The sequence below is a fragment of the Herpailurus yagouaroundi genome, unplaced genomic scaffold (assembly GCF_014898765.1).
Source record: "Herpailurus yagouaroundi ecotype Mexico unplaced genomic scaffold, PumYag 181, whole genome shotgun sequence".
Lineage (NCBI taxonomy): Eukaryota > Metazoa > Chordata > Mammalia > Carnivora > Felidae > Herpailurus > Herpailurus yagouaroundi.
In genome coordinates this window covers 17009025-17035986 of record NW_024412412.1, presented here as the reverse complement: position 1 = coordinate 17035986, position 26962 = coordinate 17009025, and the positions used below count along the sequence as shown (strand labels likewise).

Below are 26962 nucleotides of genomic sequence, written 5' to 3'. Positions count from 1 at the left end.
CACACGAATCGTTTTCTTGAATTTCGTGAAGTTCCTGTTAATGGGCTTTCCCCCCTCTCCTGTCTCTTCTTTCGGTGGTGTTTTTTACAGAGGGAAGATGCCCAGTTGTCCGTCATGGATGTGAAGACAGTCCATGCCCTGAGGGATCTGAATGTATCGCTGATCCCAGAGAGGAGAAATACGCCTGTGTCTGCCCGGGTGGCAAGTTTGGTCAGTGCCCAGGTGAGAGTTCAGTGATGAGGGGTGCTTCCGTTTGAAAAAGTCACTTCCAGTGTTCCTTGCCATTGTTTTTTTGTTGTTTTTTTTTTTGTTGTTAGCTTTGGTAAATATTGTCAAGTGCGTTTATAATAACAAGCCAAGGGTATGGATGAGTAAGGAGGAGCAGTAGTAACTTCTTCCACACAACTCACCCGAATTAACGGCGATGCTCGCTCTTCTTCATCATCGTGCTCATGTAAACATACAGTCCCATATGTGCACATTCATTGTGCTTTTTTTTTTTCACATTCCCTTTAAGAATAAATAGTTACCATATCTCATAAAGTCTACTGCTTGCTTTTCCCCCTGTTTAATGTACGTTATGGGCATCTTTCCAGGCCATTGCACGTAAACCTAATGCTTCTGAATGGCTCTACCATGATTTATTCAACATTTTCCTTATTCATAGAGCTTGAGGTTCTTAAGATGTTTCCTCGTGTTAAAAATGAATCCTTTTCTGCACTTAATCGTGGTGAGGCTTTGACTAATGTATACAAGTGTTGAATCATTCTGTGGCAGTTCTGAAACTAATGTAACATCGTATGTTAATTATACTTCAGTTTTTACGAAAGCACTTGTATCCATACAGCCATATTTATTGGTGCTTTCTTTTCTAAAACAAGGATTTACGATGTCAAAGACTAACTACGTTTTTAATTTTTAAATAGACCATTATGTTAGTTTCCCAGAAAGTTATACCAATTCCTTTCTTGCAGTCATGTGTGACCGTCTCACTCCCCTTTTTCTTGGCAATGCAAGGTTTTCAATTAAAAAACAAATTCCTTCATCCTGTGGGCAAGAAATGATATCTAGTTAGTTTAGTGTGGATTTCTCCAGCCTTTTTGTGAATGTTTTGTTTTCTTTTTATTCCTGGTAGCATTTCCTCCCCGGGACTGTTCAAAGTCTTTGCTAGTTTGTCCAGCTTATCTGTCTGGTTTTTGTTTCAGTGTATAGATCACTCTGTGTGCTGTGAGCATGAACATTATCTCCAACCCACTGTCTGTCTATTACTGTCTATTGTTTACAGTATCTTTTGTCACTTTGAAATACAACTTTTGTCTGTTCTGTATAATTTTTACATAACCATTTCCATCGCTGGAGAGTGATGTTACTTTCATTATTTCTGGAGACTGGGAATTAGATCTTGCTTGCAAAGCTTCCCCAAACCGTGTGAGGCTGTGTAAATATTTTCCTAAGTTGTCTTGTAATAATTTTATATTGAACGTTTTTATATTTATTTTTTTAAATACGTATTTTTTGAAGTTTATTTTGACAGAGTCCACGCCGTGTGCGTGCATGCGTCGGGGAGGGGCAGAGAGAGAGGGAGAGAGAATCCCAAGCAGGCTCCACACTGTCTGTGTAGAGCCCAACGTGAGGCTTGAACTCATGAACCGTGAGATCATGACCTGAGCTGAAATCAAGAGTTGGACACTTAACCAAGCCACCCGTGAACATTTTTATATTTAGATCTCTCATTATTTTAGAACTCATTCCTCACTGATACAGTAGTCTAATTCTCTTCCAAAAAGTGACCCAGGGGTGCTGTGCTTTTTATTAAAGCAAATTGACATTTTCCATCAGATTGAACTTTATAATGTGGTAACCTTAAATAAAAACTTGGATCAGTGTTGGGGGGAAATCTCCCTTTTAAAGATATGCGTCAGCTTGGTTCTGATTTATGTTTTCCTCTTTGTGATTCACAGGGAGTTCATCTGTAACATTTACTGGAAACAGCTTTGTGAAATACCGTCTAATGGAAAACGAAAACAGATTGGAGATGAAACTGACCATGAGGCTCAGAACGTACTCTGCTCACGCAGTTGTGATGTACGCTCGCGGGACCGACTACAGCATCTTGGAGGTACGTTTTTGAACCTCACGTTATGGAAGACTTAAAAATACAAAATTCCCATTTTGTTTCTATGGTCCATTTTTGAAAAAACAATTAAAGGAAATGGTTTTATTCCACACTTAAATGGTCTCTTGATACTTCTAAGTTTTAGACTTTGTGGGCCAAAAAGCTCCTTTATTTGCTCTGCGGTAACATAGAGATTGACTTCTTTTCTTCGCAACCTTTTCAGGTCACATGACCATTAATGTTCAAACTCTGATATTACGTCTTCTGTCATATAGAGAATTTGTAGAGAACATATGTAAATGCTTGAAGTGGTAATTATCCTCCACCCCCCTCCCCCTTTTTTTTTTTTTATCTTACCTGATACTATTTTTGTTGTTCAATTAGTTAATTGTTATTTCTGTGATGCTTTTTGGATGTGCGGTTTGAACTTGATATCCCCGTAACGTCCATTTTTACTCTTTCTGCCGTGAGCAGATGAGCCTGTGTTCTGTAGTACTTAAGTGCAAGGCCTCACTGACTTTCTACCTTCAAGTGCTCACCGTGCCTCTCCTTTAGATGTTTGATCAGAGTTCATAATTGCAGATTCTGTGGGAGTAATGTGAACGGCCATTGTTTTCATGACAGATTCATAATGGACGGCTACAGTACAAATTTGACTGTGGGAGCGGCCCTGGAATTGTCTCTGTTCAAAGCATCCAAGTCAACGATGGGCTGTGGCATGCGGTGTCTCTAGAAGTGAATGGAAACTACGCTCGGCTGGTTCTCGACCAAGTTCACACTGCATCAGGCACAGCCCCTGGGACTCTGAAAACCCTGAACCTGGATAACCATGTGTTTTTCGGTGGCCACATCCGCCATCAAGGCACAAGGCACGGAAGAAGCCCCCAAGTGGGTAATGGCTTCAGGGGTTGTATGGACTCCATTTATTTGAATGGGCAGGAGCTCCCTTTAAACAACAAACCAAGAAGCCATGCACACATTGAAGAATGGGTGGACGTCTCTCCCGGGTGCTCGTTAACGGCCACCGAAGACTGTTCCAGCAACCCTTGCCAGAATGGAGGCGTTTGCCAGCCATCCCCTGCTGGAGGTAGGCTTCGTGACGTGGTCCTTTTTAAAAGGTTACACACGAATACACGCAGTTCCTCAAGTACTTGTGTTTCCCCCTTTTCATTCAAATGATGGGTCAGATACTGCAGTCAGTATTGGAATCGAGTGGTTGGTGCATGTTACACCAGACCGGGCGTGGGCTAGGATTCTTCCCTGCGGTGAGGCCGCAGTGGGTGGTGTCTTACCTGCCGAGGTCCCGCAGACACGTGGCAGGTGCACCCAGAGGAAGCGTGTCCAGACACCCCTCGTTCTGCACCAGGAGCCACTGGTGGACTACGGCTAACTCTGCACTTTTTCTCCACCCACACTGACAGTGACCCAGCGGGACTCAGAATTGTACACTTTGTTCTTTCGAGTGCCCTTCTTTGATCTGATGGCTCAGCACCCAGCGACTGCTAGTCGAGCTAGTTATAGATGGGGTGTGGTTTTCCAGAAGGCCTCGAACCCTCCCGAAGCGTCACCAGTGCGCCGAGACTTTTTTCACCTGGCCCCGTTTGTTTCCTTTCCCAGTGATAGAAATTATGACAGTCCTGGTGCCTGGGAAATAGAGCTTTGTGTAAGGGATAGAGCAAATATCGAAATAACACTTGGGTGAGATTTCAGAAGCTTCGGTTCTTTTTGTTACTTTCTTTGGAAAGCATCTGTGCACACTATATGCAAACAACGGGCCAGGTCAGCCCCACAGTAATACTCTGAATGAAAGTGTAGACTGTGCTCGTGTTACATGGCCACGTGAGGTCAGCCAGGAGACTCTCCTTGTTGCGTCACTCAGGCATGAGGCTGAGAGAAGCATGTTCTTGAAACGTGCTCCTGCAGTCCCTGTGGCAGCTAGACACCGGCTCTGTCGCATGTCACAGTCTTTATGTTCCTTTGGACAGATTTGATAATCCCCTTTCGTTAATGATAGCATATAGTCTCACAGTGCCTTCACGTTTACTGTTCTCTCGTTTAGCCCTTAAAAGCTTGTGAGTTGTGAATTGAGGTCGATGTCCAGTAGTAAGTGTTGTCTACGTGGTCCCTCAAATAAAGGACTGTTGGTCCCTACTCTGTACGCTTGGCCCAACAACCTTACCTAAACTATGATTCGCTAAAGCCAACGACGAGTTCTCTCTTCCGTTCTTTGTGTTAGGGTTCTCCCAAAAGCAGAAGGGATAGCTTGTTGATCTAGACCACATTTTACCCAGAGGGAATAGGAATTTTACTAACTTTGATGGGTCTCCGAGTCTCCTCTTAGTAAAAACCAATGTACTGAGATACAGTTTTTGAGTTACTGATTGGACTTCTTTGTTCCCTTTTGCTCATTTAGGTTATTACTGTAAATGCAGTGCCTTGTACATAGGGACGTATTGTGAGCTGAGCGTCAACCCGTGTTCCTCCAACCCATGCCTCTATGGTGGCACGTGCATTGTGGACAACGGAGACTTCCTTTGCCAATGCCGAGGATTGTACACTGGCCAGAGGTATGTGTGTTTTTCTTAACTTTCATAATTACAGTATTAAAAAGTTTTGTAAATGGATGCTTGGTATATAGATGGATACTTGATACATACGTCTGACTAAATTTACGTGTTGTTTTCTCTTGCACTGTATTTATCTACAGTAGAAAGTGTTAGGTTTATGCGTATTTCCCCTTCCTTCTTCAGGTGCCAGCTTAGTCCATATTGCAAAGATGAGCCCTGTAAAAATGGTGGAACATGTTTCGACAGCTTGGATGGTGCCGTCTGTCAGTGTGATTCGGGTTTTAGGGGAGAAAGGTAAGTGGCTTCTTCCAGAATTTGTATCTGCTCTTCTCTGTAGTGTCAAATCAAATAGCAGATGCAACAGAAGTTGATTAATCTGGACTCTGTTGCTTCACATTGTCATAATCCTCATATAGCTTCTTGTAGAATTTATCTCGTCACTCTTTAAAAACAGTGAGCGGGGCGCCTGGGTGGCGCAGTCGGTTGAGCGTCCGACTTCAGCCAGGTCACCATCTCGCGGTCCGTGAGTTCGAGCCCCGCGTCGGGCTCTGGGCTGATGGCTCAGAGCCTGGAGCCTGTTTCCAATTCTGTGTCTCCCTCTCTCTCTGCCCCTCCCCCATTCACGCTCTGTCTCTCTCTGTCCCAAAAATAAATAAACGTTGAAAAAATAAAATAAATTAAAAAAAATAAAATAAAAACAGTGAGCAGGTGATAACGTAATGCTTGATGATACTTGTGGACGTCAGAGATATTTATAAGCAGAACATACGGGTTCTTGGAGGCAGTACATGTTTGCGGGAGGAGTGACGATTTTTTTAAGGTGGATACACGTGACGTTGTTACCGGTCTTGAGTGGGATGACAATGACCTCTTCTCATAATCTGTTATAGCTAACATTTAGATAGCATCTAGACCCCCTTTCAACTCTCATTATCTTTTGTAATCCTTACCATAATGCTAAGAGGTGATGATTATTTCCGAGAGGAGCAACATGAGGCACAGAGCTGCCTGTTAGACACCGCGAAAGAGGCAGGTTGGTGATGGGGCGCCAGGGTGGCTCAGTCGGTTGAGTATCCGACTTCGGCTCAGGTCATGATCTCATGGTTTGTGAGTTCGAGCCTCGCATCGGGGTCTGTGCTGCCAGCTCAGAGCCTGCTTCAGGTTCTGTGTCTCCCTGTCTCTCTGCCCTTTCCCTGCTCCAGCTCTGTGTCTCCCTCAAAAATAAACATTAAAAAAAATTTTTTCAAAAGTTACTTGGTGAGGGGCAACTGGGTGGCTCAGTCAGTGCTGAGCATCCGACTCTCCAGGGTCATGGGATGGAACCTCATGCTGACAGCGCTCGGCGCACTTAGGATTTTCTATCTGTCCCTCCCTGACTCGCATGTGCACGCTCTCTCAAAACAAAACAGTTCATGTTATTTCTAAGTGCCTGATGCTTCACTGAAGTGTTCACTGTCAATCTTGTTGGAAGGCTTTTAAGTGTGAGCTGCTTGTAGGTATTTGCATATGCTTTTACTCAAGTGGTGGTTAGAGCCCTGAATTTGGCCATCAGTCACATGGTCTTAGTTCCTAAGTTGTTGATTTTAGTAATTCCAGTGAATCAATCCGTGACATATTTGAGAAAAATGTCTCAAACTTCCAATGGCAGGTGAGTGTGGGGCCAGGGCAGTAGCTACCTTTTATTAAAGGAGGGAAGGATTGATAAGTGTCAGGTGCATCCTCCCAGGGCCCCCATTTGGAAAGGCAGAGGGGACACAGTGGCATGCGAAGTGTTAGGTCAGGTGATGGGCTTTGGGAGGTTTTCCACAAGAGAAACATTTTTACTTTGTTTATTTTGATAGAGACAGAGCACACGTGGAGCAGAGAGAGGGAGAGAATCCCAAGCAGGCTGTGTGCTGTGAGTGCAGAGCCTGATGCAGGGCTCTAGCTCATGAACCATGAGATGGTGAACCAAAACCAAGAGCCCCTGATGCTTAATCACCTGAGCCACCCAGGTGCCCCAACTGTTTGCTAACCTTTCACATGTCTTAGGAAACTCTTATCTTTCCAAGCAGGAACATCTCCTTCGAAATTGAGGCTCACATATTAGAACAGTTTCTGGCATACCATTTATCAAAATGCACTTTCTTTTTTTTTTTTTTTTTAATTTTTTTTTCAACGTTTTTATTTATTTTTGGGACAGAGAGAGACAGAGCATGAACGGGGGAGGGGCAGAGAGAGAGGGAGACACAGAATCGGAAACAGGCTCCAGGCTCTGAGCCATCAGCCCAGAGCCCGACGCGGGGCTCGAACTCCCGGACTGCGAGATCGTGACCTGGCTGAAGTCGGACGCTCAACCGACTGCGCCACCCAGGCGCCCCCAAAATGCACTTTCTTAAAGAATCTGCAACAAACTGGTGCACTCAGCTCAGTCTGTGGGTTTGCTTTAGTCAGCCGTGGAATCCTAGAAGAGTAGCGTTTAAATACGGCTTGACATAATGTTTCTCTCCCACGGGTACCGCATATAGGATCACATGATCCGTTACCCCGAAGGGTTTTTGTTGGGATCCCTGTTGTCAGCTGTGTGTTTTGGGGAGTTACAGATTTTGCTCTGTTGGGGTGCCGTCCTTCCGTGCGAGTGGCAGGCCAGGCGTATTCTGACTTCCGTTGCTCGTGTCTGTCCTCCCTGCAGGTGCCAGAGTGACATTGACGAATGCGCTGCCAGCCCCTGCCGCAACGGGGCCCTCTGCGAGAACACACACGGCTCCTACCACTGTAACTGCAGCCACGACTATAGGGGGAAGCACTGTGAGGACGCTGCCCCCAATCAGTACGTGTCCACGCCGTGGAACATCGGACTGGCCGAAGGAATAGGAATTCTCGTCTTTGTGACCGGGATATTCTTACTGGCGGTGGTGTTCGTCCTCTGCCGCAAGATGATCAGTCGGAAGAAGCAGCACCAGGCCGACCCTGAAGACAAGCACTTGGGACCAGCCACAGCTTTCTTGCAGAGACCGTACTTCGATTCAAAGCTAAATAAGAACATTTACTCCGACATCCCCCCCCAGGTGCCCGTCCGTCCTATATCCTACACTCCAAGCATTCCAAGTGACTCCAGGAACAACCTTGACCGCAATTCCTTTGAGGGATCTGCTATCCCGGAGCATCCTGAATTCAGCACCTTTAACCCCGAGTCTGTGCACGGACACCGGAAGGCAGTGGCCGTCTGCAGTGTGGCCCCGAACTTGCCTCCCCCACCACCTTCCAACTCCCCTTCTGACAGCGACTCCATACAAAAGCCCAGCTGGGACTTCGACTATGATAGTAAGAGCGGTTTTTTCCATCTGAGTAAAATGTCACTAAGCTCAACAGTGATCTTGTAAATGCTGCCAGAGATTCTGGTGGCTCCATTCACAACGTGGGGAGCCTCTGGCAGTGACAGATCGACTCAGCCTCTGAAGACCTGTAGTAGGATTTGAAAAACCTTCCGGGGCTGAGCGCTGTGGCTGTGATGTTACGTTAATCAAGGAATTGAGTCTAGTCCTGTTCGTATTAATATTCAGAAGAGAGCATTCCATTATTGTAATGGATATAGGTTCTCAAGTATGATTCTGAGGGCTTTTTATGACAAATTAGGAAGGGCATTTGCATGGTAGGATTTTGTTAAATATGGTCAAAAGTGGTGGCCCGACTTGTCTTTTGATGCTTTAAAAATGCTATATACCTCTTTAAAGGGTTTTTGTGCGTGTGTGTTTTGAGAGGGCGCAAATCAGCAAGGGGCCGAGAGGACAGCGGGGCTTGTGCTCACCTGCTGTGGGGCTGGGACTCACGAACGGTGAGATCGCGATCTGAACGGAGGTCAGATGCTGAACCCGCGGTCCACCAGGCGCCCCTAAAAGGAAGTTCTAATGCCCGTGTCGACTAATGGTCTCCACAAGCGGGTTCATTGGGAATTTCCGTTCTGTGAATCTGCAAGGATACTTGCAGGGGTTCTGTTTTTCAGAGGCTTCTCCTTTTTCCAGTCGTTCCCATATGGAGTCCGTGTCGGGCAGGCTTCTGGCGTCACCTGCTTGGAGCGAGCATTCAGCAGTGACCGCGCCGGAGGCCTTGCCCTCACGGAGCTCACTGTTGTCCTCTCTTGCTTTCAGCTAAAGTAGTGGAGCTCGATCCCTGTCTCTCCAAGAAACCTCTGGAGGAGAAGGCTTCGCATCCGTACAGTGCCCGGGAGAGCCTGTCGGAGGTGCAGTCGCTCAGCAGCTTCCAGTCGGAGTCGTGTGACGACAATGGTGAGTAAGTCGTTCGGAAACGCCGTGGCTGGCAGCGCGGGCTGGTATGTGCAGCCTCGTAGGTGCACCAGGTGCCCCTGTTGAGTCCCCGACTGTGGCCAGGTTCCGCTTGGGACTACTGGTGACCTGGACCTCGCACGGCTTGCATGAACGCCTGCAGGGGACCGTAGTTAAAACCTCCTTCGCGGGGCGGACAGGAGCCGCTTGTCAGAAATGGGGAGGAACACCTGCCTCGCTGAAAGATCTTTCCTGATTGGCTCGCTTCGTATCGGCCTTTTTTCCACGACAGTAAATGTTTTTAGAGGTTTTGTGGGCTGAAAAAAAAAAACAAAAACAAAAACAAAGCACGCTGTTAGCAACTTAATCTTGAGCGCGGCCCCCGCACCCTTCACGCTCGCACCCCCGGGAGGAGCCCGATGGGGTGGTTGGAAACGTTCTGTTCCAGCAGCACCTTTGGGATTACAAGGTTCTATTCATCTCTTCCCCCCGACTCCCCTGCGGCCCAGCTCCCGCTTGGATCAGAGCGCACTGACTGAGAGCACAGTTTAAGAGATTGCTAGTAAGTTTGATTCTATTTCTGATGAAGAAAGTTTGACAGGGGGCTCTTCGGATTTCCCTAGGTGAATTGTGTTACCAGCTTCACCACGGTAACACTTGCCAGTAGAGAAAATTGCCAGTATTCAGTAACAAAATCGTTGTTAGTGGAAATTTTTGAATCTCAGAATTAGTACGTTTGACTAATTTTTTTCCTGCATAAAAACGTAATGTGTTTAAACATTTCAAATACAGGTGGAAAGAAATGACCCCACTAATTATTCTTTGATTGTTTCTAAACCCAGAGGAATAGGGCTCATAACATGTTGTGGAGTCCTTTTGCAGACTAAAGATGGCCATAAGCATCCTCCATTCATTTCTGACTTCTAGCGTGTTCTGTGTGATATCAGGTACAGTGTCTGTTCCTCAGCGACAGCGTGTATGAACCTAGCTTTGCTTATCAAACCAAGGACAACAGGATAGAATTCTTTCCATCATTAGGCTTAATCTTTAAAACGTTAGTGTTGCCAGTTTATGTAGATTATGTTGTTCATAAATACATTTCAGAGTTTTGTCATATTTTGCTAATCCCCTTCCTTGCTTTTAATACCTCCTAAATACTTTTAATAAAGTATGGTCACATTAGCTATGAGTTAATTGCCAGAAAACAGTGTGAGAGCCAGGAGTGTTTGTATTTTAATCCTTAACGTAATTGTAATCATTATCAGTCATAAAGACCGTATTAAGAATCTCTGCTTAAATTCTAAGGCTCTTCTAACACGTTCCCACAAATGTGGTGGCTTAAAACAAGATAAATGTATTCTCTTATCGTTCCATAGTTTAGAAATCCATCACAGGTCAGTAGGCTACCGTCAGGGTGCCTTTACTGGGGGCTCGAGAGGACAGTCTGTTTCCTCACCTTTTCTAGCTCCTAGAGGCCACGTTCTTCTCCCTGGCCATGCTTCTGTAGTCCCAGCTCCCTCAAACTGCAGCCGGGAGAGTTTCTGCCCTTTTAAGGACCTTTGTGGCGAATACAGTGGGCTCATATAGGCCATTCGGGAAAATCTTCCCAAGGTCTTTAATCACACCAGCAAACTCAGGGACGGTAACTCATTCACAGGCTCGTGGATTAGATGGGGACATCTTGGAGGGCCGTCATTGTGTCTACCACACACACACACGTTTATCTTGGCATCCACGCTTTCACACAATCTGATACACAAACGAAAAGGGAATTTACCTAGGAAACAGCCAAGCAGACCGTTTGCATTTCTCTGCTAGTATGTTAGCTCCTCAGCTGTTAGCCTGTCTGCAAAAAGAGATAAGTAATTTGGAGTGGGCGTACACAGAACAGAGTTAAAGCCAGTTTTGTGCTTATATTACACATTTTGTTGTATTACATAATGCTAAATTTTTCTGGGAACGTATGAATTCATTAACAAAACCCAGAAAATTGGCTTAGCAAGTATTTTACTATTTAAATCTGAACGCTTTTGCCCTGAGATGTTCACATAAGGATTGTTTTGTCAATGACTAGATCCCTAAGTCAGAAAACTTAGAGCAACAAAATTGCTTCCATTGTGGTATAATGTGGTTACCTTATTTGATGAATAATACGTAGCCTGGTTAGAAAAATGTCTAAGATCTATCACCACAAGAGCATAGGAGTCGTGCATAATTATGTGTTCTGTTAAAGTATTCACTTCGTGTTTTTACATTAGGAGGTAGAAATTGTGTAATATCAAGGAATCCTATTTAATGCATTGTTTTCTAACTGAAGGTTTTCCTAATTTACTCCTTTTGTACCTTTTTACAAGCTTCCATAGTGACTGTCATACACCTTGTCAACGCTGTAGTTGACACGGTGAATGAAGAAGGTATAGTCACAGTGTGTGTGTTGTGTTTGTGTATAGCGACCGCTACTAGACTAGTGTGCTTTCGCCCATTGTGGTGTCTTAAAAACCATTCGTGGTTTTGAGGGGGTTGGGTATGTGTGTGCAGGTGTGTGTATATGCCCATAAATACTCTTACGTATGTTATGTCTTTGTGACTTTTGGCCCCTCGTGGTGAATCTCTATAGATATCAGAAGTGACCCCTAAATCTTGACAACTTGAATTTTTCTAGATCCTTTTTGCAGGAATACCACTAAGACACAGCTTATATAATTATCTAAAACTGACTCTTCACGTCGGAATTTTCCATGGCAGAAAATAATTATTTGCATGATCTGGTTTAGTGAAAGTTCACCTGAAGCTTTATCTATCTGTTCAAAAGAAAGGGCATTGATCACCACCTAAAATTACGTAAAGTCTGCCCTTTATTAATGCACTGAAGTCTGAGTCATCCCATGTAACTTGCACAAGCTAGTAGTTTTTAAACTGCAGATCAGAGCATCTAGAGGTGATGGTCACCGAGAGGGCTTGTTTAAAAGCCTCATTGTTGGGCCCTGAGAATCCTCCTTTCTAACACATTCTCCATTCATTCTGATGCTACTGTTCTAAGGATCCTACTCTGAGAACTGCAGCAATAGACGATCCAGAGTGCATGAAGCACAGGGGAATCTTCCTGGCTAGGAGATGTTTTCAGGACTGAGCTGAGGATAGTTTTGTGCCAGACGTGATGGGGCAGGCCGGATGGGGGGTTTTGGTGGTACCCGTGAATCATACACACACCTTCCTGACAACAGGTGCTGTGTCTTTACCTGGTGAAGCAGAAAGTAGTGACGGAGTTTTAAAAAGCAGAACCTAAAACAGTTCTTTCATTAGATCTCCTTCATTGAAAAATAGATCTTGGCATATCTAAGAAATGGTATTTGAAGTTGAATGCTAGCTTCAACGTCAAGAATTGAGTACCGGTGGAGTAAACATGTTGTCGGTCTTCTCTTTGAAAAGAAATTGCTACATTTTTAGGAGACTTAAAAAAAAATTCTATAGGTACGCATTGCCTAAAATAGAGCTGATTCGTTTTTTAGTTCATTTCAGCTTTTGATTTAAATTCCTAGAAGAGAGCCATCAGTCACATCCTCTTTGTTCCAAATGATGAAATGGGTTTTCAGGAACAGTGTAGAATGCATAGGAAGCATTGGTTTTGTTTAGAACAGCACCGAAGTGGCCCTGTTTCTACCGTGATTACTACTTTTCAATAATAAGAATCCTGCCAATAGCTAAGAGTTAGGGCTTGACCTACATTCTCCGATCTAATCCTCATAGTGAAGGGATTTCCACTCCCCTTTCAAAGATAAAAACCTGAAGCTTAGCCGGGGTAAGCACCCTGCCCAGGGCCACGTGGCCGTGACTGGGGTGGGATTGACATCTTTCGCTGCCTTCGAGCTTGAGTTTTGGGGGTGGGGACCGGAGTAAGTGCAGCCGGAGGCCTCCCGGGAGAGGTGAACAATGTCAGTGTGTAAGTCCCACTCAGAACAGGCACGATTTGAAGGGAGTTTCTTCTAGTGATTCACGGGCACCTGGGTTTGTGAATTCGTCTGTAGGTAATGTACACGTGAGGGCTGGCAAAGTGTCTCTTCTGTAGTGTTAGATGTGTTTGGATTGGGTCACGGGATCCCTCAGTATCGTGGTGTCCTTGAAGCTCCTTATCGAGTTACACTTGATGAGAGCCTATAGACTTGACTTCTTCCTAACCAAATCGTGTGCCTTCAGGTTCAGATTGCCAGAAAAAATGGAAAAGGAGGTAAACTCATGTTTGAATTTCCTGGCAGAGTTCATCAGTGTCTTCCTCCCCTGCCCTGCCCCGCCCCATTTCATTTGTGCTACGTGCATTTCTCGAGCATTTGGAATTCTCCTAGAGGATGGCTTAAAGGCACGATACATGGCTGACTGGGCCTTGATGAACAGTTTGTATTGTATTGTGTACTTACCTTTATTGCCTTTCAGCCGGCTTTCTGTTTTAATTATGAATGTTTTCTTTTCTCTCTACTCTGCCACCAAAAGAGTCTTTGGCTGCTCCTGACCTCAGCAAATCAAGAGGTGACTGATGCATGCCAGTTGTTCATTGGTACTCACTCAACAAAACTGGTCAAGATCTGACCCCAGGGCCCGCCTCGCTTCACTTGTCTGCTCCGCGGGTGCCGCCCTTACTAAGTACAGGGCTGTTTGTGCGCTTCATTGAAACGTGTACTGCCTTGCCTGCCTGGCAGAGGAGTTCAGTAATCCTCGGGGAGGGGGGCATCCCCCAATGGGGAGGTTTCTGAAAAGAATAATTAACCTTTTAAAGTGATCCTTAGGCCTTGTGAAAGTAACAAAACTGACTGTTGTAATCTATCAAAGATGGGGTTCTGTTTTTCAGCGCTTGATTGCATTTTGCTTGATTTGAAGGCATGCTTTGGTACCTAGATTAACGTAATTCATCGTTTCTCTTAGGGCTGAGCACAGTGCAGTCTCTAATATAAAGTTCGTTATATGATTGTAGAGGAAACTGGTTTTTTAAATTTTACCATGTTTAAAATTACCTTGGCTCTTCTAAAGAGTTGCTTTAGTGTTTTTTGAAGGCCTAAACTTACTTACTGGTGTCCTGAGCCTGAACTAATAGAGCAGTGGGTTCTCTGTGACCAGGAAAGCGGAAGGGCTGACTGGAATCGCGTGTGCAAGAGTGCACGTAACGTAGACACCAGCACACCGCTTCTCTTCAGCCTCGTGTCGCTTCCTTGAACGTTAGGTACTTACAGGAAGCTCTGAGTCCCCATTTTGAAGCAGAGCTTTGGGTCACTGGGTAGCAGGGAGGCCCTCAAAGCAAAGATACTGCCTTTGCACGCTGAAAAAGAGCTCAGTGTAACCGACGCTGGGGGAGAAAAGACACTGAAATCTGTTTTCTTGTCTACCAAGGGTATCACTGGGATACGTCGGATTGGATGCCGAGTGTTCCTCTGCCGGATATACAAGAATTCCCCAATTATGAGGTTATCGACGAGCAGACCCCCCTGTACTCGGCAGATCCGAATGCCATCGATACGGACTATTACCCTGGAGGTTACGACATTGAGAGTGACTTTCCCCCTCCCCCGGAAGACTTCCCGGTGCCAGACGAACTGCCCCCCTTACCTCCGGAGTTCAGCGATCAGTTCGAATCCATACACCCTCCGAGAGACATGCCCGCTGCTGGTAGTCTGGGTTCTTCATCGAGAAGCCGGCAGAGGTTCCACTTGAATCAGTATCTGCCCCACTTCTACCCCGTCGATCTGTCTGAACCTCAAAAGACAGGCACTGGTGACAACGGTCCGTGTAGAGAACCCTATGCCCCCTGCCCTCCAGGGTACCCAAGAAACTTTGAAGCCCCCACCGTAGAGAACATGCCCCTGTCTGTGTACCCCTCCACGGCTTCCTGCTCTGATGTGTCGGCGTGCTGTGAAGTGGAGTCTGAGGTCATGATGAGTGACTATGAGAGCGGAGACGACGGCCACTTCGAAGAGGTGACAGTGCCTCCGCTGGATGCGCAGCAACACACGCAGGTCTGACGCCCCGACTCCCCCCAAAGTGCCTGGACTTGAACGAGCCCGAGATCGTTCCGTAAACGATCTTCTGCCTCGTTCTCTGCAGAAGTGCTTAAGCGCTTTTTTTTTTTTTGGCGAGCTGGGGTGGGCGTGGCGGCCATTCCCAGCGTCCCAACCTACTGTAATTGGGTGACAGGTCCATTTCTGAACATCTTTTTTGCATTTTACATCCGTCTGTTTAAAATAATGAAACGAAAATCAGTCCTTTCATCTTGTTAGCATGATTCATGTATTTATAGAAATTTGATTATTTTAATTTCCCTTTTTTTTGTAAATGTTTTGTACAGATTTGATTTTTCATAGTTTTAACTAGATTTTCAAGACCTTTTGTGCATTTGTTTTTGACCGAATTTTGGTGGTGTTAGTGTCATTCCCTAGCACCCTGATTTTTCAGTGTAACCAGGGTTTCATTATATGTCCTTTTCCATTGAGGTATGACATTTCATGAAGACATTTCAGTATAGTCCTTCGTTTCTAGCTGTACATAGGATGAGGAAAGATTGTATACAAGAACATGTCTTAAATGGGTGACTGTATTTTAGAACTATAAACATTTTTCATTATTGGAAAGTGTAACGGGGACCTTCCGCATACCTGTTTAGAACCAAAACCATCATGACACAGTTTTTATAGTGTCTGTATATTTGTGATGCGATGGTCTTGTAAAGGTTTTTACTGAAAACTACCATTAGCCAGTCTTTCTTACTGACAATAAATTATTAATAAAATATTTGAGCTTTACTGCCTGTTTTTCCTATTTATGCTTTTGTTTGGGAGTCAGTTAACGAACTGACAGGGACGGACGGATGGATGAAAAGACAAAACCACATTGGCTTTTGGTGGCCCTGACTGTGGAAGGTTCCACCCTGCCCAACCAGGCTGTACCTACAGATGTAGCCGCTAGGTGGCAGTACATGGCTACTTGAGCCCGCTCAGAAATCCAGGTGTGACGAAAACCACACCCTTTTTACGTATTTGCCAACTACAAGAAAGATTTCCTTTCTGCATTTCTTTCACTAGTTAATGGTTATAATTTAAATGCTTCTATCGTCTTCACCTAGGACATCTATCAGAAACAATCTTCCATGTGTATTTTATAACAGCGAAATCCATCCATCCAGCAAATACCGTGTGCCAACCACTGTGATATGAACGACAAAGAATCAAGCTTTCTTAGAACTTTAGAAAGATACTTTTTCCCTTTAAGTAAATGCCTCATTTTATCAAATGATACATATATATGTATATGTATAAACAAGAGCTAAAATAGGTATAATTGAACAAACAGCAAACTCAAACCCTCTGCTGTAACCACTTACAATCCCCAGCTGTTTTTCTCATTTTCCTGGTCATGTGTTAGGGTCTGTATATTGTTCCGAGAGTCACTAGTATTTTTTAGGAATCGCTTATTGAGTGTGATGTTTGCGTAAGGCCATGTAACCTAAACAACCCCCACTGCGTTACACCATAATTTTTGGATTAATCCACGAACACGCTTTTCATTGTTTTGGCGATGTCAATATTCACTGCTGAGCCAAGCGGTCTAGGAGGTTCATTTCCATTTATTTTGCTACTTTTTCTGAAACAGGTGCCTTCATTTTTTTTTACTTTGTAAAATTTGTGACTATTTCATGAATTTACCCAAAACACATTTCTTTTGGTCACCTACCATAGGTTATTCTACACGAACAGACAAAAATTCCCTACCTTGTCTTTTCCCTGTCATGGCGCATGCAGAAGCTGGTCCCACTTTTAGGGTATAGACAGCATGAGGGAGGAGGCTGCTTGAACCCAGAGGGGCCGGCCGCCTGAGGTGATGCCCAGGTGATGCGTGGGCTCCTCCCAGCCGCCCGGAGGGCTCACAAGGTCAACGTCTGGGAGCTTTGGGAGAGAGAACTCTGGGTAATCCTGCTCGCTCTCCTCTTCCTGTGAATTTGTTGCTGTGGAAAATAAACGTCTAGTCAAGAACCGGATCTTCGTAAAATCGGCTTTCATTTCGATTCGATTTTCAGTGACCTCCTATAAAGGTAACTGTGAGGTTTGTGGGCGGCCAGACCCGGAAAACTCCCCCAATGCCCCGTTCGCTGCCTCCGGTCTTTCCCACCCTCGCCCAGCCCACTGGATCCGTTCAGTAACTTTCTCGAGGTCAATGTGGGCCGTTCCCTTGCAGACCAGCATTCAGTGTACTTTCTGATTGCTCCTCCTCAGAGGCATTAGGTTCCATTGCAGTTAGCGGGCCGGCTGAGACAGAGTTGTTTGTCGGAATTTAATTTCCTCACTAGCAGTTTACTGCCTCCACTGCAAATGGGATGAGCCACTTGAAAAGAATGACAAGTATTTTGTTTCCCAAGAAAACCTGTCTGTGTGAGCACTTAGGCAACGAATGCACTTGTCCCCGTGCTATACGAAAGCGTGACCCTGGAAGAAGCTACGTTCTCAAATGATGCTAGACAGAAAACGTGTAATATTTGGACCAAATAGATCTTAGAGCTACGAGTGCAGGGTCTCTAGGAGGGAGGACACATAGGAACTCAGTGATTCTGAACCAGAGCTGTTCTAACCGAGGGCTGATGGGGGGGGTGGGTGATGGGTATTGAAGAGGGCATCTTTGGGGATGAGCACCGGGTGTTGTATGGAAATCAATCTGACAGTAAGTTTCATATATTAAAATAAAAAAATACATCCTATACAATTAAAATAAAAAAATAAACCAGAGCTGTTAGCCAGTTGCCTCAGGGGTAAAAAGAAATTCTCAGGGCACCTGGGTGATTCAGTCCTTTAGCCTCTGACTCTTGATTTCAGCTCAGGTTGTGAGAGCGAGCCCCGTCGGGCTTCGAGCTAGGCATGGAGCCTGCTTAAGATTCTCTTTCTCTCTCTCCCCCCGACCCCCCATCTCTCTGCCTTCTCTCTCTCAAAAATAAATTCTCCAAATGTCTAATGATGATTGCTTCAGTTCATTTCACTATTCAAAACCTAACAGTTTTCGGATAAGGGGACGGTACGGGAAGAGGCACAAATCATCCACCCAGAGGGAGGGTCAACCTCCTCGTGCCTGTTAGGGCACAGCTCCACTTTCTTGCCAACTTGGGAATATTAGCCCACCTGCAAGTGAGGACTGCAAAGGCTTTTCAGAGATGCTCTTGTGACTTACGTTTTTAAATATTTACTTCAAATGAGTATTTTCCTCTGCTTTCAAGGGTAATTCTACTTTAAATAGATGCTTTAAGTTAGGGTGGAACAAAATAAAATTTCGTGCGTAATTTCAATTAAGCCAAATGTTTCCAATGCACAAAGGTTGAGGGCACCTGGGTGGCTCAGTTGGTGAAAGCATCCGATTCTTGGTCTTGGCTCAGGTCCTGGTTTCACAGTTCGTGGGATCGAGGCCCCTGTCAGGCTCTTCACCGACAGCACTGAGCCTGCTTGGGATTCTGTCCCTCTCTGCCCCTTCCCCACTCACGCTCTCTGGGTCTCTCTCGAACTTGTTTAAAAAACGCACAAAGTTTCTCCAACTAAAAAGCTCCTACCGGATTGAAATTGTTTTTAAGAATCATCTAAAAGGTTGCGTTTTTACTTCTAATGGGGAACTTCACAAATTTGAAAAATACCCTCAGGTCAGTGAAAACCATGGTCTTACCTTTAATTTCTGGGCCATAGTTTCCAGTCACGCCCAGGTTCTGGAGATGGCCTCGCGGCTAGGTTGGTTCTCTACTAGATTAACGACAGCAACGAACACTGGGGTCAGCGAGCCGCGCTTTGTCGTGTGACGTTTGGCTCCGTAATCCTTGGCAACCATCACGTTTGGGAGCGTCTCTTACCGGTGCCGTTGATGTCAGAGAAACAGACATTTGTCCATGACGACAAAGCGGGCAAGCGGTAAAGACCCATTTGACCTTGGGGGGGGTCTGACACCAGAGTTTATCCTCGTCACCAAGACCGCTGGCCGCCACACCCGGCAGATGCCTGGCTTCCTCAGGTGGGGCCTCCGTGACTGCACTGGCCGATAGTCCCCACCCCTGCCTAGAGAGCTGTGTGACCTTCAGGTGGAGTTGAACTCCGCTGACCGGAGGGCTCTTTTTTAAAGCCATGGGCCCTCAGGGTACACTTGTAAATTCCCGTGCCTTCAGGCATCAGTGGGAGGTGGAGACTGCTGGCTTTTGACCCACAGACCTCAGGCGGAAAGCGTTCCCTGTCACTTACTAGCTGTATGACCTTAACCAACTGCTTAACTGAAAAGGAGGTGTGGCTAATAAGTACCCCCCAGGAATTACGTGGAATGCACAGTAACTGTCTGGACGAGTGTTCGTAGGAGAGCTCATTCCATGCCAAACATTCTGCAATGGGTAACTCCTCGAATCCGTCCAGGGACACCCCCCCCCCCCCTTATTATCGCCCCACTTTCCAGATCAGGAAACCCAGGCGTAACCTACCTTTCCGAATGTCACGCCAAAGGTCAGGGTTGAGACTGAAATTCAAAGCCCTGACTCTGGTCTCCAAGCTGCTTCCCACAGACCTCCTTTCTGAACAGTGTGTCTGAGACGAACCAAATGGCAGACGGCAAAGCTCGGAACAAAGACGTTCACCAAATGCTTTCATCGCCGTTACTGTTTCCTCCCTCGCCGCCATCCCCGTTTTCAAATTGGCATTTAATAGATGCCTTTTAAAACGTATCGTAGGCAAGTTTTCATTTTCTTGGTGCCTTCACAGAACACGCTACGATTCCAAGAAGCTTCCTGATCAGGTTGTCGTCACTGGACCAACCTCCTCCAATCCAGGGCAGCTTTGGTCTTCGGATCTTGGTTGTTTTTGCTAAATGCGTTCCACACGGGAGGATGTGTGACGTGGGTGCAGCCGAGTCACAAGGTGCCGCTTCTGCTGTTCCTTTACCCAAAAGTTGTTTCTGAGAATCCACTCCAGTCCGCCAATGCCAGAAGCATCAGGTTTGGATGATGAACAAGATCAAGTCCTCCCCCCCCCCCGCCCCGTCTTAGGAATGAGAGGAGAATGTTCAGAGTCAAGTTTACAGCTTCCTGTGTCTTGTTTTCCCATTTGCTGCATGTAACAAAAATATTGCATTCACCTGGGGTCCAAATAGTAGTGCTTCCGGGGTCGGGTGCGTCTCTTCACTCACCGCCCCTCGTCTCCATTCATCCGTCTGTCCATCCAGCCTTTCACTCATTCCTTCGTTCGTTCGTTCATTCACTCGGTTCAATTGGTTTTCTCAGTTGCATTAATATTCGTTCAGTCCACCCTTTGCTGGCCCCTGGGCTCATAAAAGTGAGCAGAACTTGCTTGTGAGCAATCATGTGACCTTTGGGAAAAAAACTTCCAGTGTGGTCGAGGCTCGTGTGCCAATGCAGCAACGTATTATTTAATAAAAACTGAACTATGAGGTGCTGCGCTCTTTGTCCCAGCTCCGAAAATGCTCTAGAACAGGTCAGTGGCTGAAAGAAGAGTTACACGGCGTGGGGTCACGGGAAAGCAAAATCAGAAACGCTTCCTAGTTACTTACGAGTTCTCTGCACGTTAACTCGAAACTCCAGAGGCGTGATCTCTGTCCTGTTCGTCTGTAGAACCTCAACAGTGACAGTAACTGGGGGCCCAGGGGATCGGTTGTCGGTCATGAGCAGTGAAGGACGTCGCAGCCAACACGGCTTCTCCCCGGCGGGTCGCTGATGCGCCAGTGCCTGGCGACAGGAACCGTGAGCGGCTCGGCGGCCGGAGCCGGGTGGATGCGCCCAGACCCCGGCTGCAGATGTGAACGCGGCCACAGAGGTGGAAAGGGGAGCAACGGACCTGGGACACCGGGCTATGTCACTGTGCCGTCACGAGTCACCCATGAAAGCATCTGCGTGCAGGGAGCTCCGCTGACCGAGTGCCCTTCCCCGGCAGGCGGCCCAGCTCGCGGCCATTGCCAATGCTGTTTTGGTTCGTGCGCCGAACCCTCGTGGACACGATCGTGCTTTCTGGGTTACGCGTGTTCTGACTTCCTGACATTTCTCACACGTGCTCCGCAAATGCTCGGAGGGTTCCGACTTAGACCAACGGGGCGGAGGCCCCTGGGGCGGTGTTTAAGCTGAAGTCCTGGCCCTGCGGAGAGAAGCTCCCATTCAGTGCCACCCCGAGTGCTCCGCTGAGCCCATCACCGCCTCCACAAAGACTCCATTGTCTTCACCGGCAGGAAAATTCCTAATGACCACTGGCTACGGGGAATTTTGCTTGTGTCTGCTCATTTACACCCATTTTATCTTCATTTTATTTGAGGATAGCGGGCAATATTCAAATATTTATCCTTGACCGGAGCACCTTCTCCCTAGAGGACAACAAATAACTAACAGGTGTTTTAAGGTCCTTAGCTCTGAGGTTCAGTAACTTTTTCAAAGCGTGGCAAGTAAGTTTGAGAGAAACAAACGGAGGCAGTTTCCCACCTTAACTTGCAGAACAAATCCCTCTCCACCACTGTGCGCTGACGGACCGAGGTGCTGCTCTCCCGCATCAACCTCATTGCCTTCCGGGCACATCTGATAATGGGCTCCTGCTCTAGTTCCGGGGGCACCTCACCCATCTCTTCTGCCTAAGTGCTTACATATTCCTGCAATTTGGAGAAAAGTAGCCTCGATTTTTTTTTTCTTTTTTAAGTTGTATCTATCTTTATACTTCATCTACTAGAAATATTATAATACACACCTTGGAACTTGATCATGAATTCACTGGGATTTTTCTATGTCTTGCCCACCAAAGACCCCAGAAACAGCCTACGGTCCCCAGCCTGTATCCCCTGGGGTCAGCAGGTGAGGCCTCTGAGTCAGAAGTCAGATTTCCAGCAGAAACCATGGGGTCAAAAAACAAAAACAAAAACGCGGTGGTTATTTTGTAACCACCACCGTGATAAATGTAATAGTCACGTTACTACTTTTGTCACGCATATTTATACACGCCGCCATGAAACCTTTGACTATTCCTAATATTTCTTATATATAATGAATATAAAAATATATGATAAACTATGTGCTTCTTGCCAGCAAAATTTCACCTGTATTAGTATGAAAATGAGAGCTTGCAAATTACACAAAGTAATGGCAAAAAATTATTTAATGGTATACTTAGCTTATGAAATTAGGATACACGTACATTTAGTGCAAGTATATATACCCTAAATAAAAGGTGAACTCTTCTGTTGTTTTACATCTTCCAGAACACCTAACTGTAATGGTCTTCTTATAGCAGGCAAGCAGATAAAATCCATATGAACTAATCTATTGAAACGCGGGGCGCCTGGGTGGCGCAGTCGGTTAAGCGTCCGACTTCAGCCAGGTCACGATCTCGCGGTCCGGGAGTTCGAGCCCCGCGTCGGGCTCTGGGCTGATGGCTCAGAGCCTGGAGCCTGTTTCCGATTCTGTGTCTCCCTCTCTCTCTGCCCCTCCCCCGTTCATGCTCTGTCTCTCTCTGTCCCAAAAACAAATAAACGTTGGAAAAAAAAAAAAAAAGAAAGAAACGCAACACAAAAATTCTTTGAGTGAAAAAATACACTTCCTCCTTCTCGCCATTGACCAGAGAAATACGGAGAAAACGTCTCATGACTTGAGGGTGACAAATGCATTAAAAACCCATTAGTCTGACAAATAGCCATTTTTTTTCTGATAAATTAGAAGTTTCCAAATGTGATGAAAGACATAATTTCATGGAAATTATGTTATCTTAAGGCCACCAGGCAATCATTGATTCACTGACTCTCTCATTTTATTCAACAAATAACTGTCGGTGGCTTCTGATCACCAGACACCGCGTGCGGTCCTGGGGTGCGACCGAGAACAAGCCACCAGCCTAGCTCCCGGGTCCTGCGGTGGGATTCCAGCAAGAAACCAGGTACCGTAGAGCTTGTGGTAATAGGACAGAGGAGACGCAGTGAACGGCGGGAGTGCAAAGGAGGAAAGCTCTCACGGGAGGATCAGAGCGAGTCCCGAAGAGGGTGTAGAGGGAGTGTTCCATTCAGAAGGCACACGTGGGAAACAGGGCGAAGGGGGTAACACGATGAGGAACCAGAGAAAGTTCATGGGCTGGAGAGTGGACCAGGTGTACTGGCGGAAAGGATGATTAGGAAGGTCAAGGCCGGAAAGGCCAAGCGAGGGAAGCCTCGGAAAAATTGGCTGGGTTCCAAGGAGCGGTGGGCGTGATTGAAGGGTGGCCACTCCAGTCTGAGTTAGACCCTGACTTTGGGGCTGCTGTGAGTGTTCTCCTCATGGGTGTGGTTTCGGACACTGCTCGCTTTCTGACGGGGCGGAGTCTGAGGATCCCTGCTCTGGCTCATTCCTTTCAGAGATTTCTCATTCTGTGCCTATTCGTGGTTCCCCAGCTTCCCTTGCCTCATCCCCAGCCACAAAGACTGGGGGGTTTTCCATATGCACCCCCACTATGTGGGAGAGGGACGGCCATCTGTGCCATTAGATTTATCTGTTCATTGCGTCAGTTTCTGAAAGACCCAATTATAGGAGGTTTAGGTTTTCTTTTTTATTTTATTAAAATGTTTATTTTTGAGAGAGCGTGTGCACACAAGTGGCGGGGGGGGGGTGGTAGGCAGAGAGCGAGAGGGAGACAGAGAGCGAGTGGGGAAGGGGCAGAGGGAGAGAGGGAGACACGGAATCCGAAGCGGACTCCGGGCTCTGAGCTGTCAGCACAGAGCCCGACGCGGGGCTCGAACCCACGAACCACGAGAACATGACCTTAACCGAAGTCGGATACTTAGCTGACTGAGCCACCAAGGTGCCCTGAGGGTTAGGTTTTAAATACCACAAACAATGCTGGGACAAACAACCCCATGTCCATTCACATCTGAACGTGTGTCCAGTTGTTTTCTAACAGTGCCATTACTGGGTCAAAGGGTATGCAGTTTTAAGACTTATAGGTAGTGCACAGGAATGCTTTTCCTCACATTTTAGTATTGTTTTGATCACACTGAGTACTAGTGATTTCTCGTACTGTTTTCAAAAGTGATAGCTGGAATGGTAACTGCCCATACTTCGGATTTTTGTTTTCTAAAACAGAGGTTGCAGGGCACCTGGGTGGCTCAGTCGGTTAAGCGTCCGACTTCGACTCAGGTCACGATCTCACGGCCCGTGAGTTCGAGCCCCACGTCGGGCTCTGGGCTGATGGCTCGGAGCCTGGACCCTGCTTCCGATTCGGTGTCTCCCTCTCTCTCTCTGCCCCTCGCCCGTTCTTGCTCTGTCTCTCTCGGTCTCAAAAATAAATAAACGTTAAAAAAATTTAATAAAAGAAAAAGAGAGGTTGCATATATATTTTTAGTTTTTAATTCTTTAATTATGTCCTTTAAATATATGTCTATCATTTTTCTTTTTTGAAAAAATTCTGTATATAATCAAGGCCATTAATACTTTGATATGTTGCAAACCATTTCCATGGTCTATCTAGCTTTTACTTATTTATGGCATTTTTTAAAATACAAGAACTTTTAACCTTCGTGCAGACAAATCTGTCATGGCTGAGAAACATTACCGTAGCTCAGTAACGAGGGTCGATGCTTTGGAATCAAAGAGGGGAAAGTACAAATCCTGCTTCTACCCCTTATTAGCTGCGTGCCTTTGGTGCACCACTTGACCTTTCGGAGCCATTCGTGTATGTTTCTCATACATAAAATACTAGAAATGCCCCAGCTTTTAGGACCCCTAGCAGATTGTGGAAGGTAACGCACGGAGGATACTTTTACGAGAGCTGGACCATGATACTGTGCAGCAAATGGTAGCTACTACTGTTCTTTCTACGGTTATGAGTATTTTCTGTCTTCTCTTGTTTTCCACGTCAGAGAGTTCTTCTCACCAAGGTTACATAAATATGTATCTACATTTTTTACTTACATTTTTAAAAATTTTTTTATTTATTTTTGAGAGAGAGAGAGAGAGAGAGAGAGAGAGAGACAGCATGAGTGGGGGAAGGGCAGAGAGGGAGGGAGACACAGAATCCGAAGCAGGCTCCAGGCTCCGAGCTGTCAGCACAGAGCCCGACGCGGGGCTCGAACTCACAAACCGCGAGATCGTGACCTGAGCCGAAGTCGGACGGACGTTTAACCGACTGAGCCACCCAGGCGCCCCTAGTGTTTACTTACATTTTCTTACAGTGAATCTTTGTTTTCATAATATAATCCTCCCCCACTGATGTGAAATGTTAACTTCATCAAACCTATGTCTTACGTGATCTTCAATTATTGACAACGCTCATACTCTTTCAGTTATCGTGACTTTTAATGTACATTTTAATACTGGCAACTCACACCCTCTCCCACTCATTCAAATCCTTTTTTGCTACACTTGGTTTCAAGGAATTTCGTCATTTTTAAAAATCTCTATTGGTCTTTTTGTTGGCTGGCAAAAAGCGTAAGGGACATTCATTTTCAAGATGTCAGTCCAGGAACACTGTGTCTTTCCCTTTGTGTTTTCTTTCATGAGTCTTAGCAAAGTTTTGAGGTTTTTAAAAGAATTTTACACATTGGCCTGCATACTGCTGATTAAGCCAGTTCCCAGTAATTTTACATGGATTGCTGTTATATATCAGATCTTCTATTATGGGTACTATTTCATTTTTCCTGTCATTTAACAAAGTACATACACTCCTATCGTCTGCAAATGTTGAGTTTTACTTTTTTCTCTTTTTAATCTCATTTCATCATCAGAACCATCCAGTACAATGCTAAATAGGCATGTTATTAGCAGGCACTCCCTCTTCTTCTCTACTGAGAGGAAGACAACTCTATTATTTCTCTTTTAAGTCTACGATAAACATTATTTTGAAATATCCTTTATGGTGTCCATTCTCGTTAAAGTTTATGGAAACTTCACCAAGTTGGGAATGAACAGGGCATTTTTAAATACCATTGTAGCCTGTGTTAAGATAATCATGTAGCTTATCTCCTTTGATTTATCAATATGGTGACTTATATTAACATATTTTAATACTCTACACACCCTAAGTTTCTGCAATTAACCCCATTTGGTCGTAATAAATTATTTTTGTAAGTCCTTATTTACTTCCAGCATATAGTGAGCTTAGAAGCCACCACTCTGTTCTAACATCAAGTAAAAACCCATAAAAGATGGAAAATCAGCAACTCTACCTGGTTCCTGCTGCCCCCAAAATTCGAGAGACGGGCGGCTCTAGAGGACCGCAACTTAGCGGAGCAGAAGCCCACAGGCTGGAACAGGAAGATGGGACCTGCAGTGTCATTACTAGAGACTCGGTGTGGACAAGCCTGCGAGTTCAGAACTACAGAAGGACTCAATGACAGAGGCCTCCGCACTTACGTGAGCTTACCTCCAGGAGTCCTTTCCGCTCTTCACGGTGAGTACCTCTGTGCTTCCCTACTGATTCCAGCAGGATGAGGGGGAAAAAATATTTCAAAACATGCCAAAGCTTTCTGTTCTTCTTAACAAGGCCCACCCTCGGGAGAATCGGTTTAACCAGAACCTAAACTGCTGGGGTTTTACCAAAGCCTCATTTCCTGGGGGGAAGAGAAATACCCAATTCCAGCTAGCTCTAGACTTCCATGTGGCAGGAAGGAAATACAAATCCGCAATCCCTTCCAGCCACTCTGTCCCGCCAAAGGTTGGGGGAAGTGAGAACCACTGGTGAAGTTCACAGTCCAGGGGCACAGTGTCACTAACAGTCCTAATCAGAAGACTACAGAATACTCCCCCTTCCCCCACCCCTTACCACTTTTTACTAAAGGCCCATTTACCATTGTTCCTTTTCTCTAGTGGATAAAATAGAGCATGTCCACCTTTGAACAGAAAATCACAAGGCATACTAAAAGGCAAATCCAGTTTGAAGAGAAGAAGCATCAGAAACAGAGTTAGAGATAGTAGGAACGTTGGAATTATCATATCGGAAATTTTTTAAAACTATGATTAATATGCTAAGAGATTTTAATGGAAAAAGTAGGCAACATGTAGGGACACATGGATAAGGTGGGCA

General features: G+C 45.7%; 1 protein-coding gene across 10 annotated transcripts in view; it reads left to right on the top strand.

Moving 5' to 3' along the window:
• Positions 1 to 15727, top strand: part of FAT1 (FAT atypical cadherin 1) — a 135024-nt gene extending 119297 nt beyond the window's left edge. For 4 of the 10 annotated variants that reach the window (XM_040490013.1, XM_040490010.1, XM_040490012.1 and 1 more), the window contains 10 exons: positions 91 to 222; positions 1962 to 2119; positions 2741 to 3203; positions 4530 to 4683; positions 4867 to 4977; positions 7355 to 7986; positions 8811 to 8948; positions 11300 to 11359; positions 13431 to 13466; positions 14322 to 15727. In XM_040490013.1, the coding sequence (XP_040345947.1) occupies positions 91 to 222; positions 1962 to 2119; positions 2741 to 3203; positions 4530 to 4683; positions 4867 to 4977; positions 7355 to 7986; positions 8811 to 8948; positions 11300 to 11359; positions 13431 to 13466; positions 14322 to 14950 (2513 nt within the window). In that variant the 3' untranslated portion in view covers positions 14951 to 15727. Of the gene's footprint in view, positions 1 to 90; positions 223 to 1961; positions 2120 to 2740; positions 3204 to 4529; positions 4684 to 4866; positions 4978 to 7354; positions 7987 to 8810; positions 8949 to 9454; positions 9508 to 11299; positions 11360 to 13430; positions 13467 to 14321 lie in introns of those variants that run through there. The other 6 variants (XM_040490016.1, XM_040490015.1, XR_005794948.1 and 3 more) reach the window with 5 other exon arrangements.
• The last annotated feature ends 11235 nt before the right edge of the window (positions 15728 to 26962 follow it).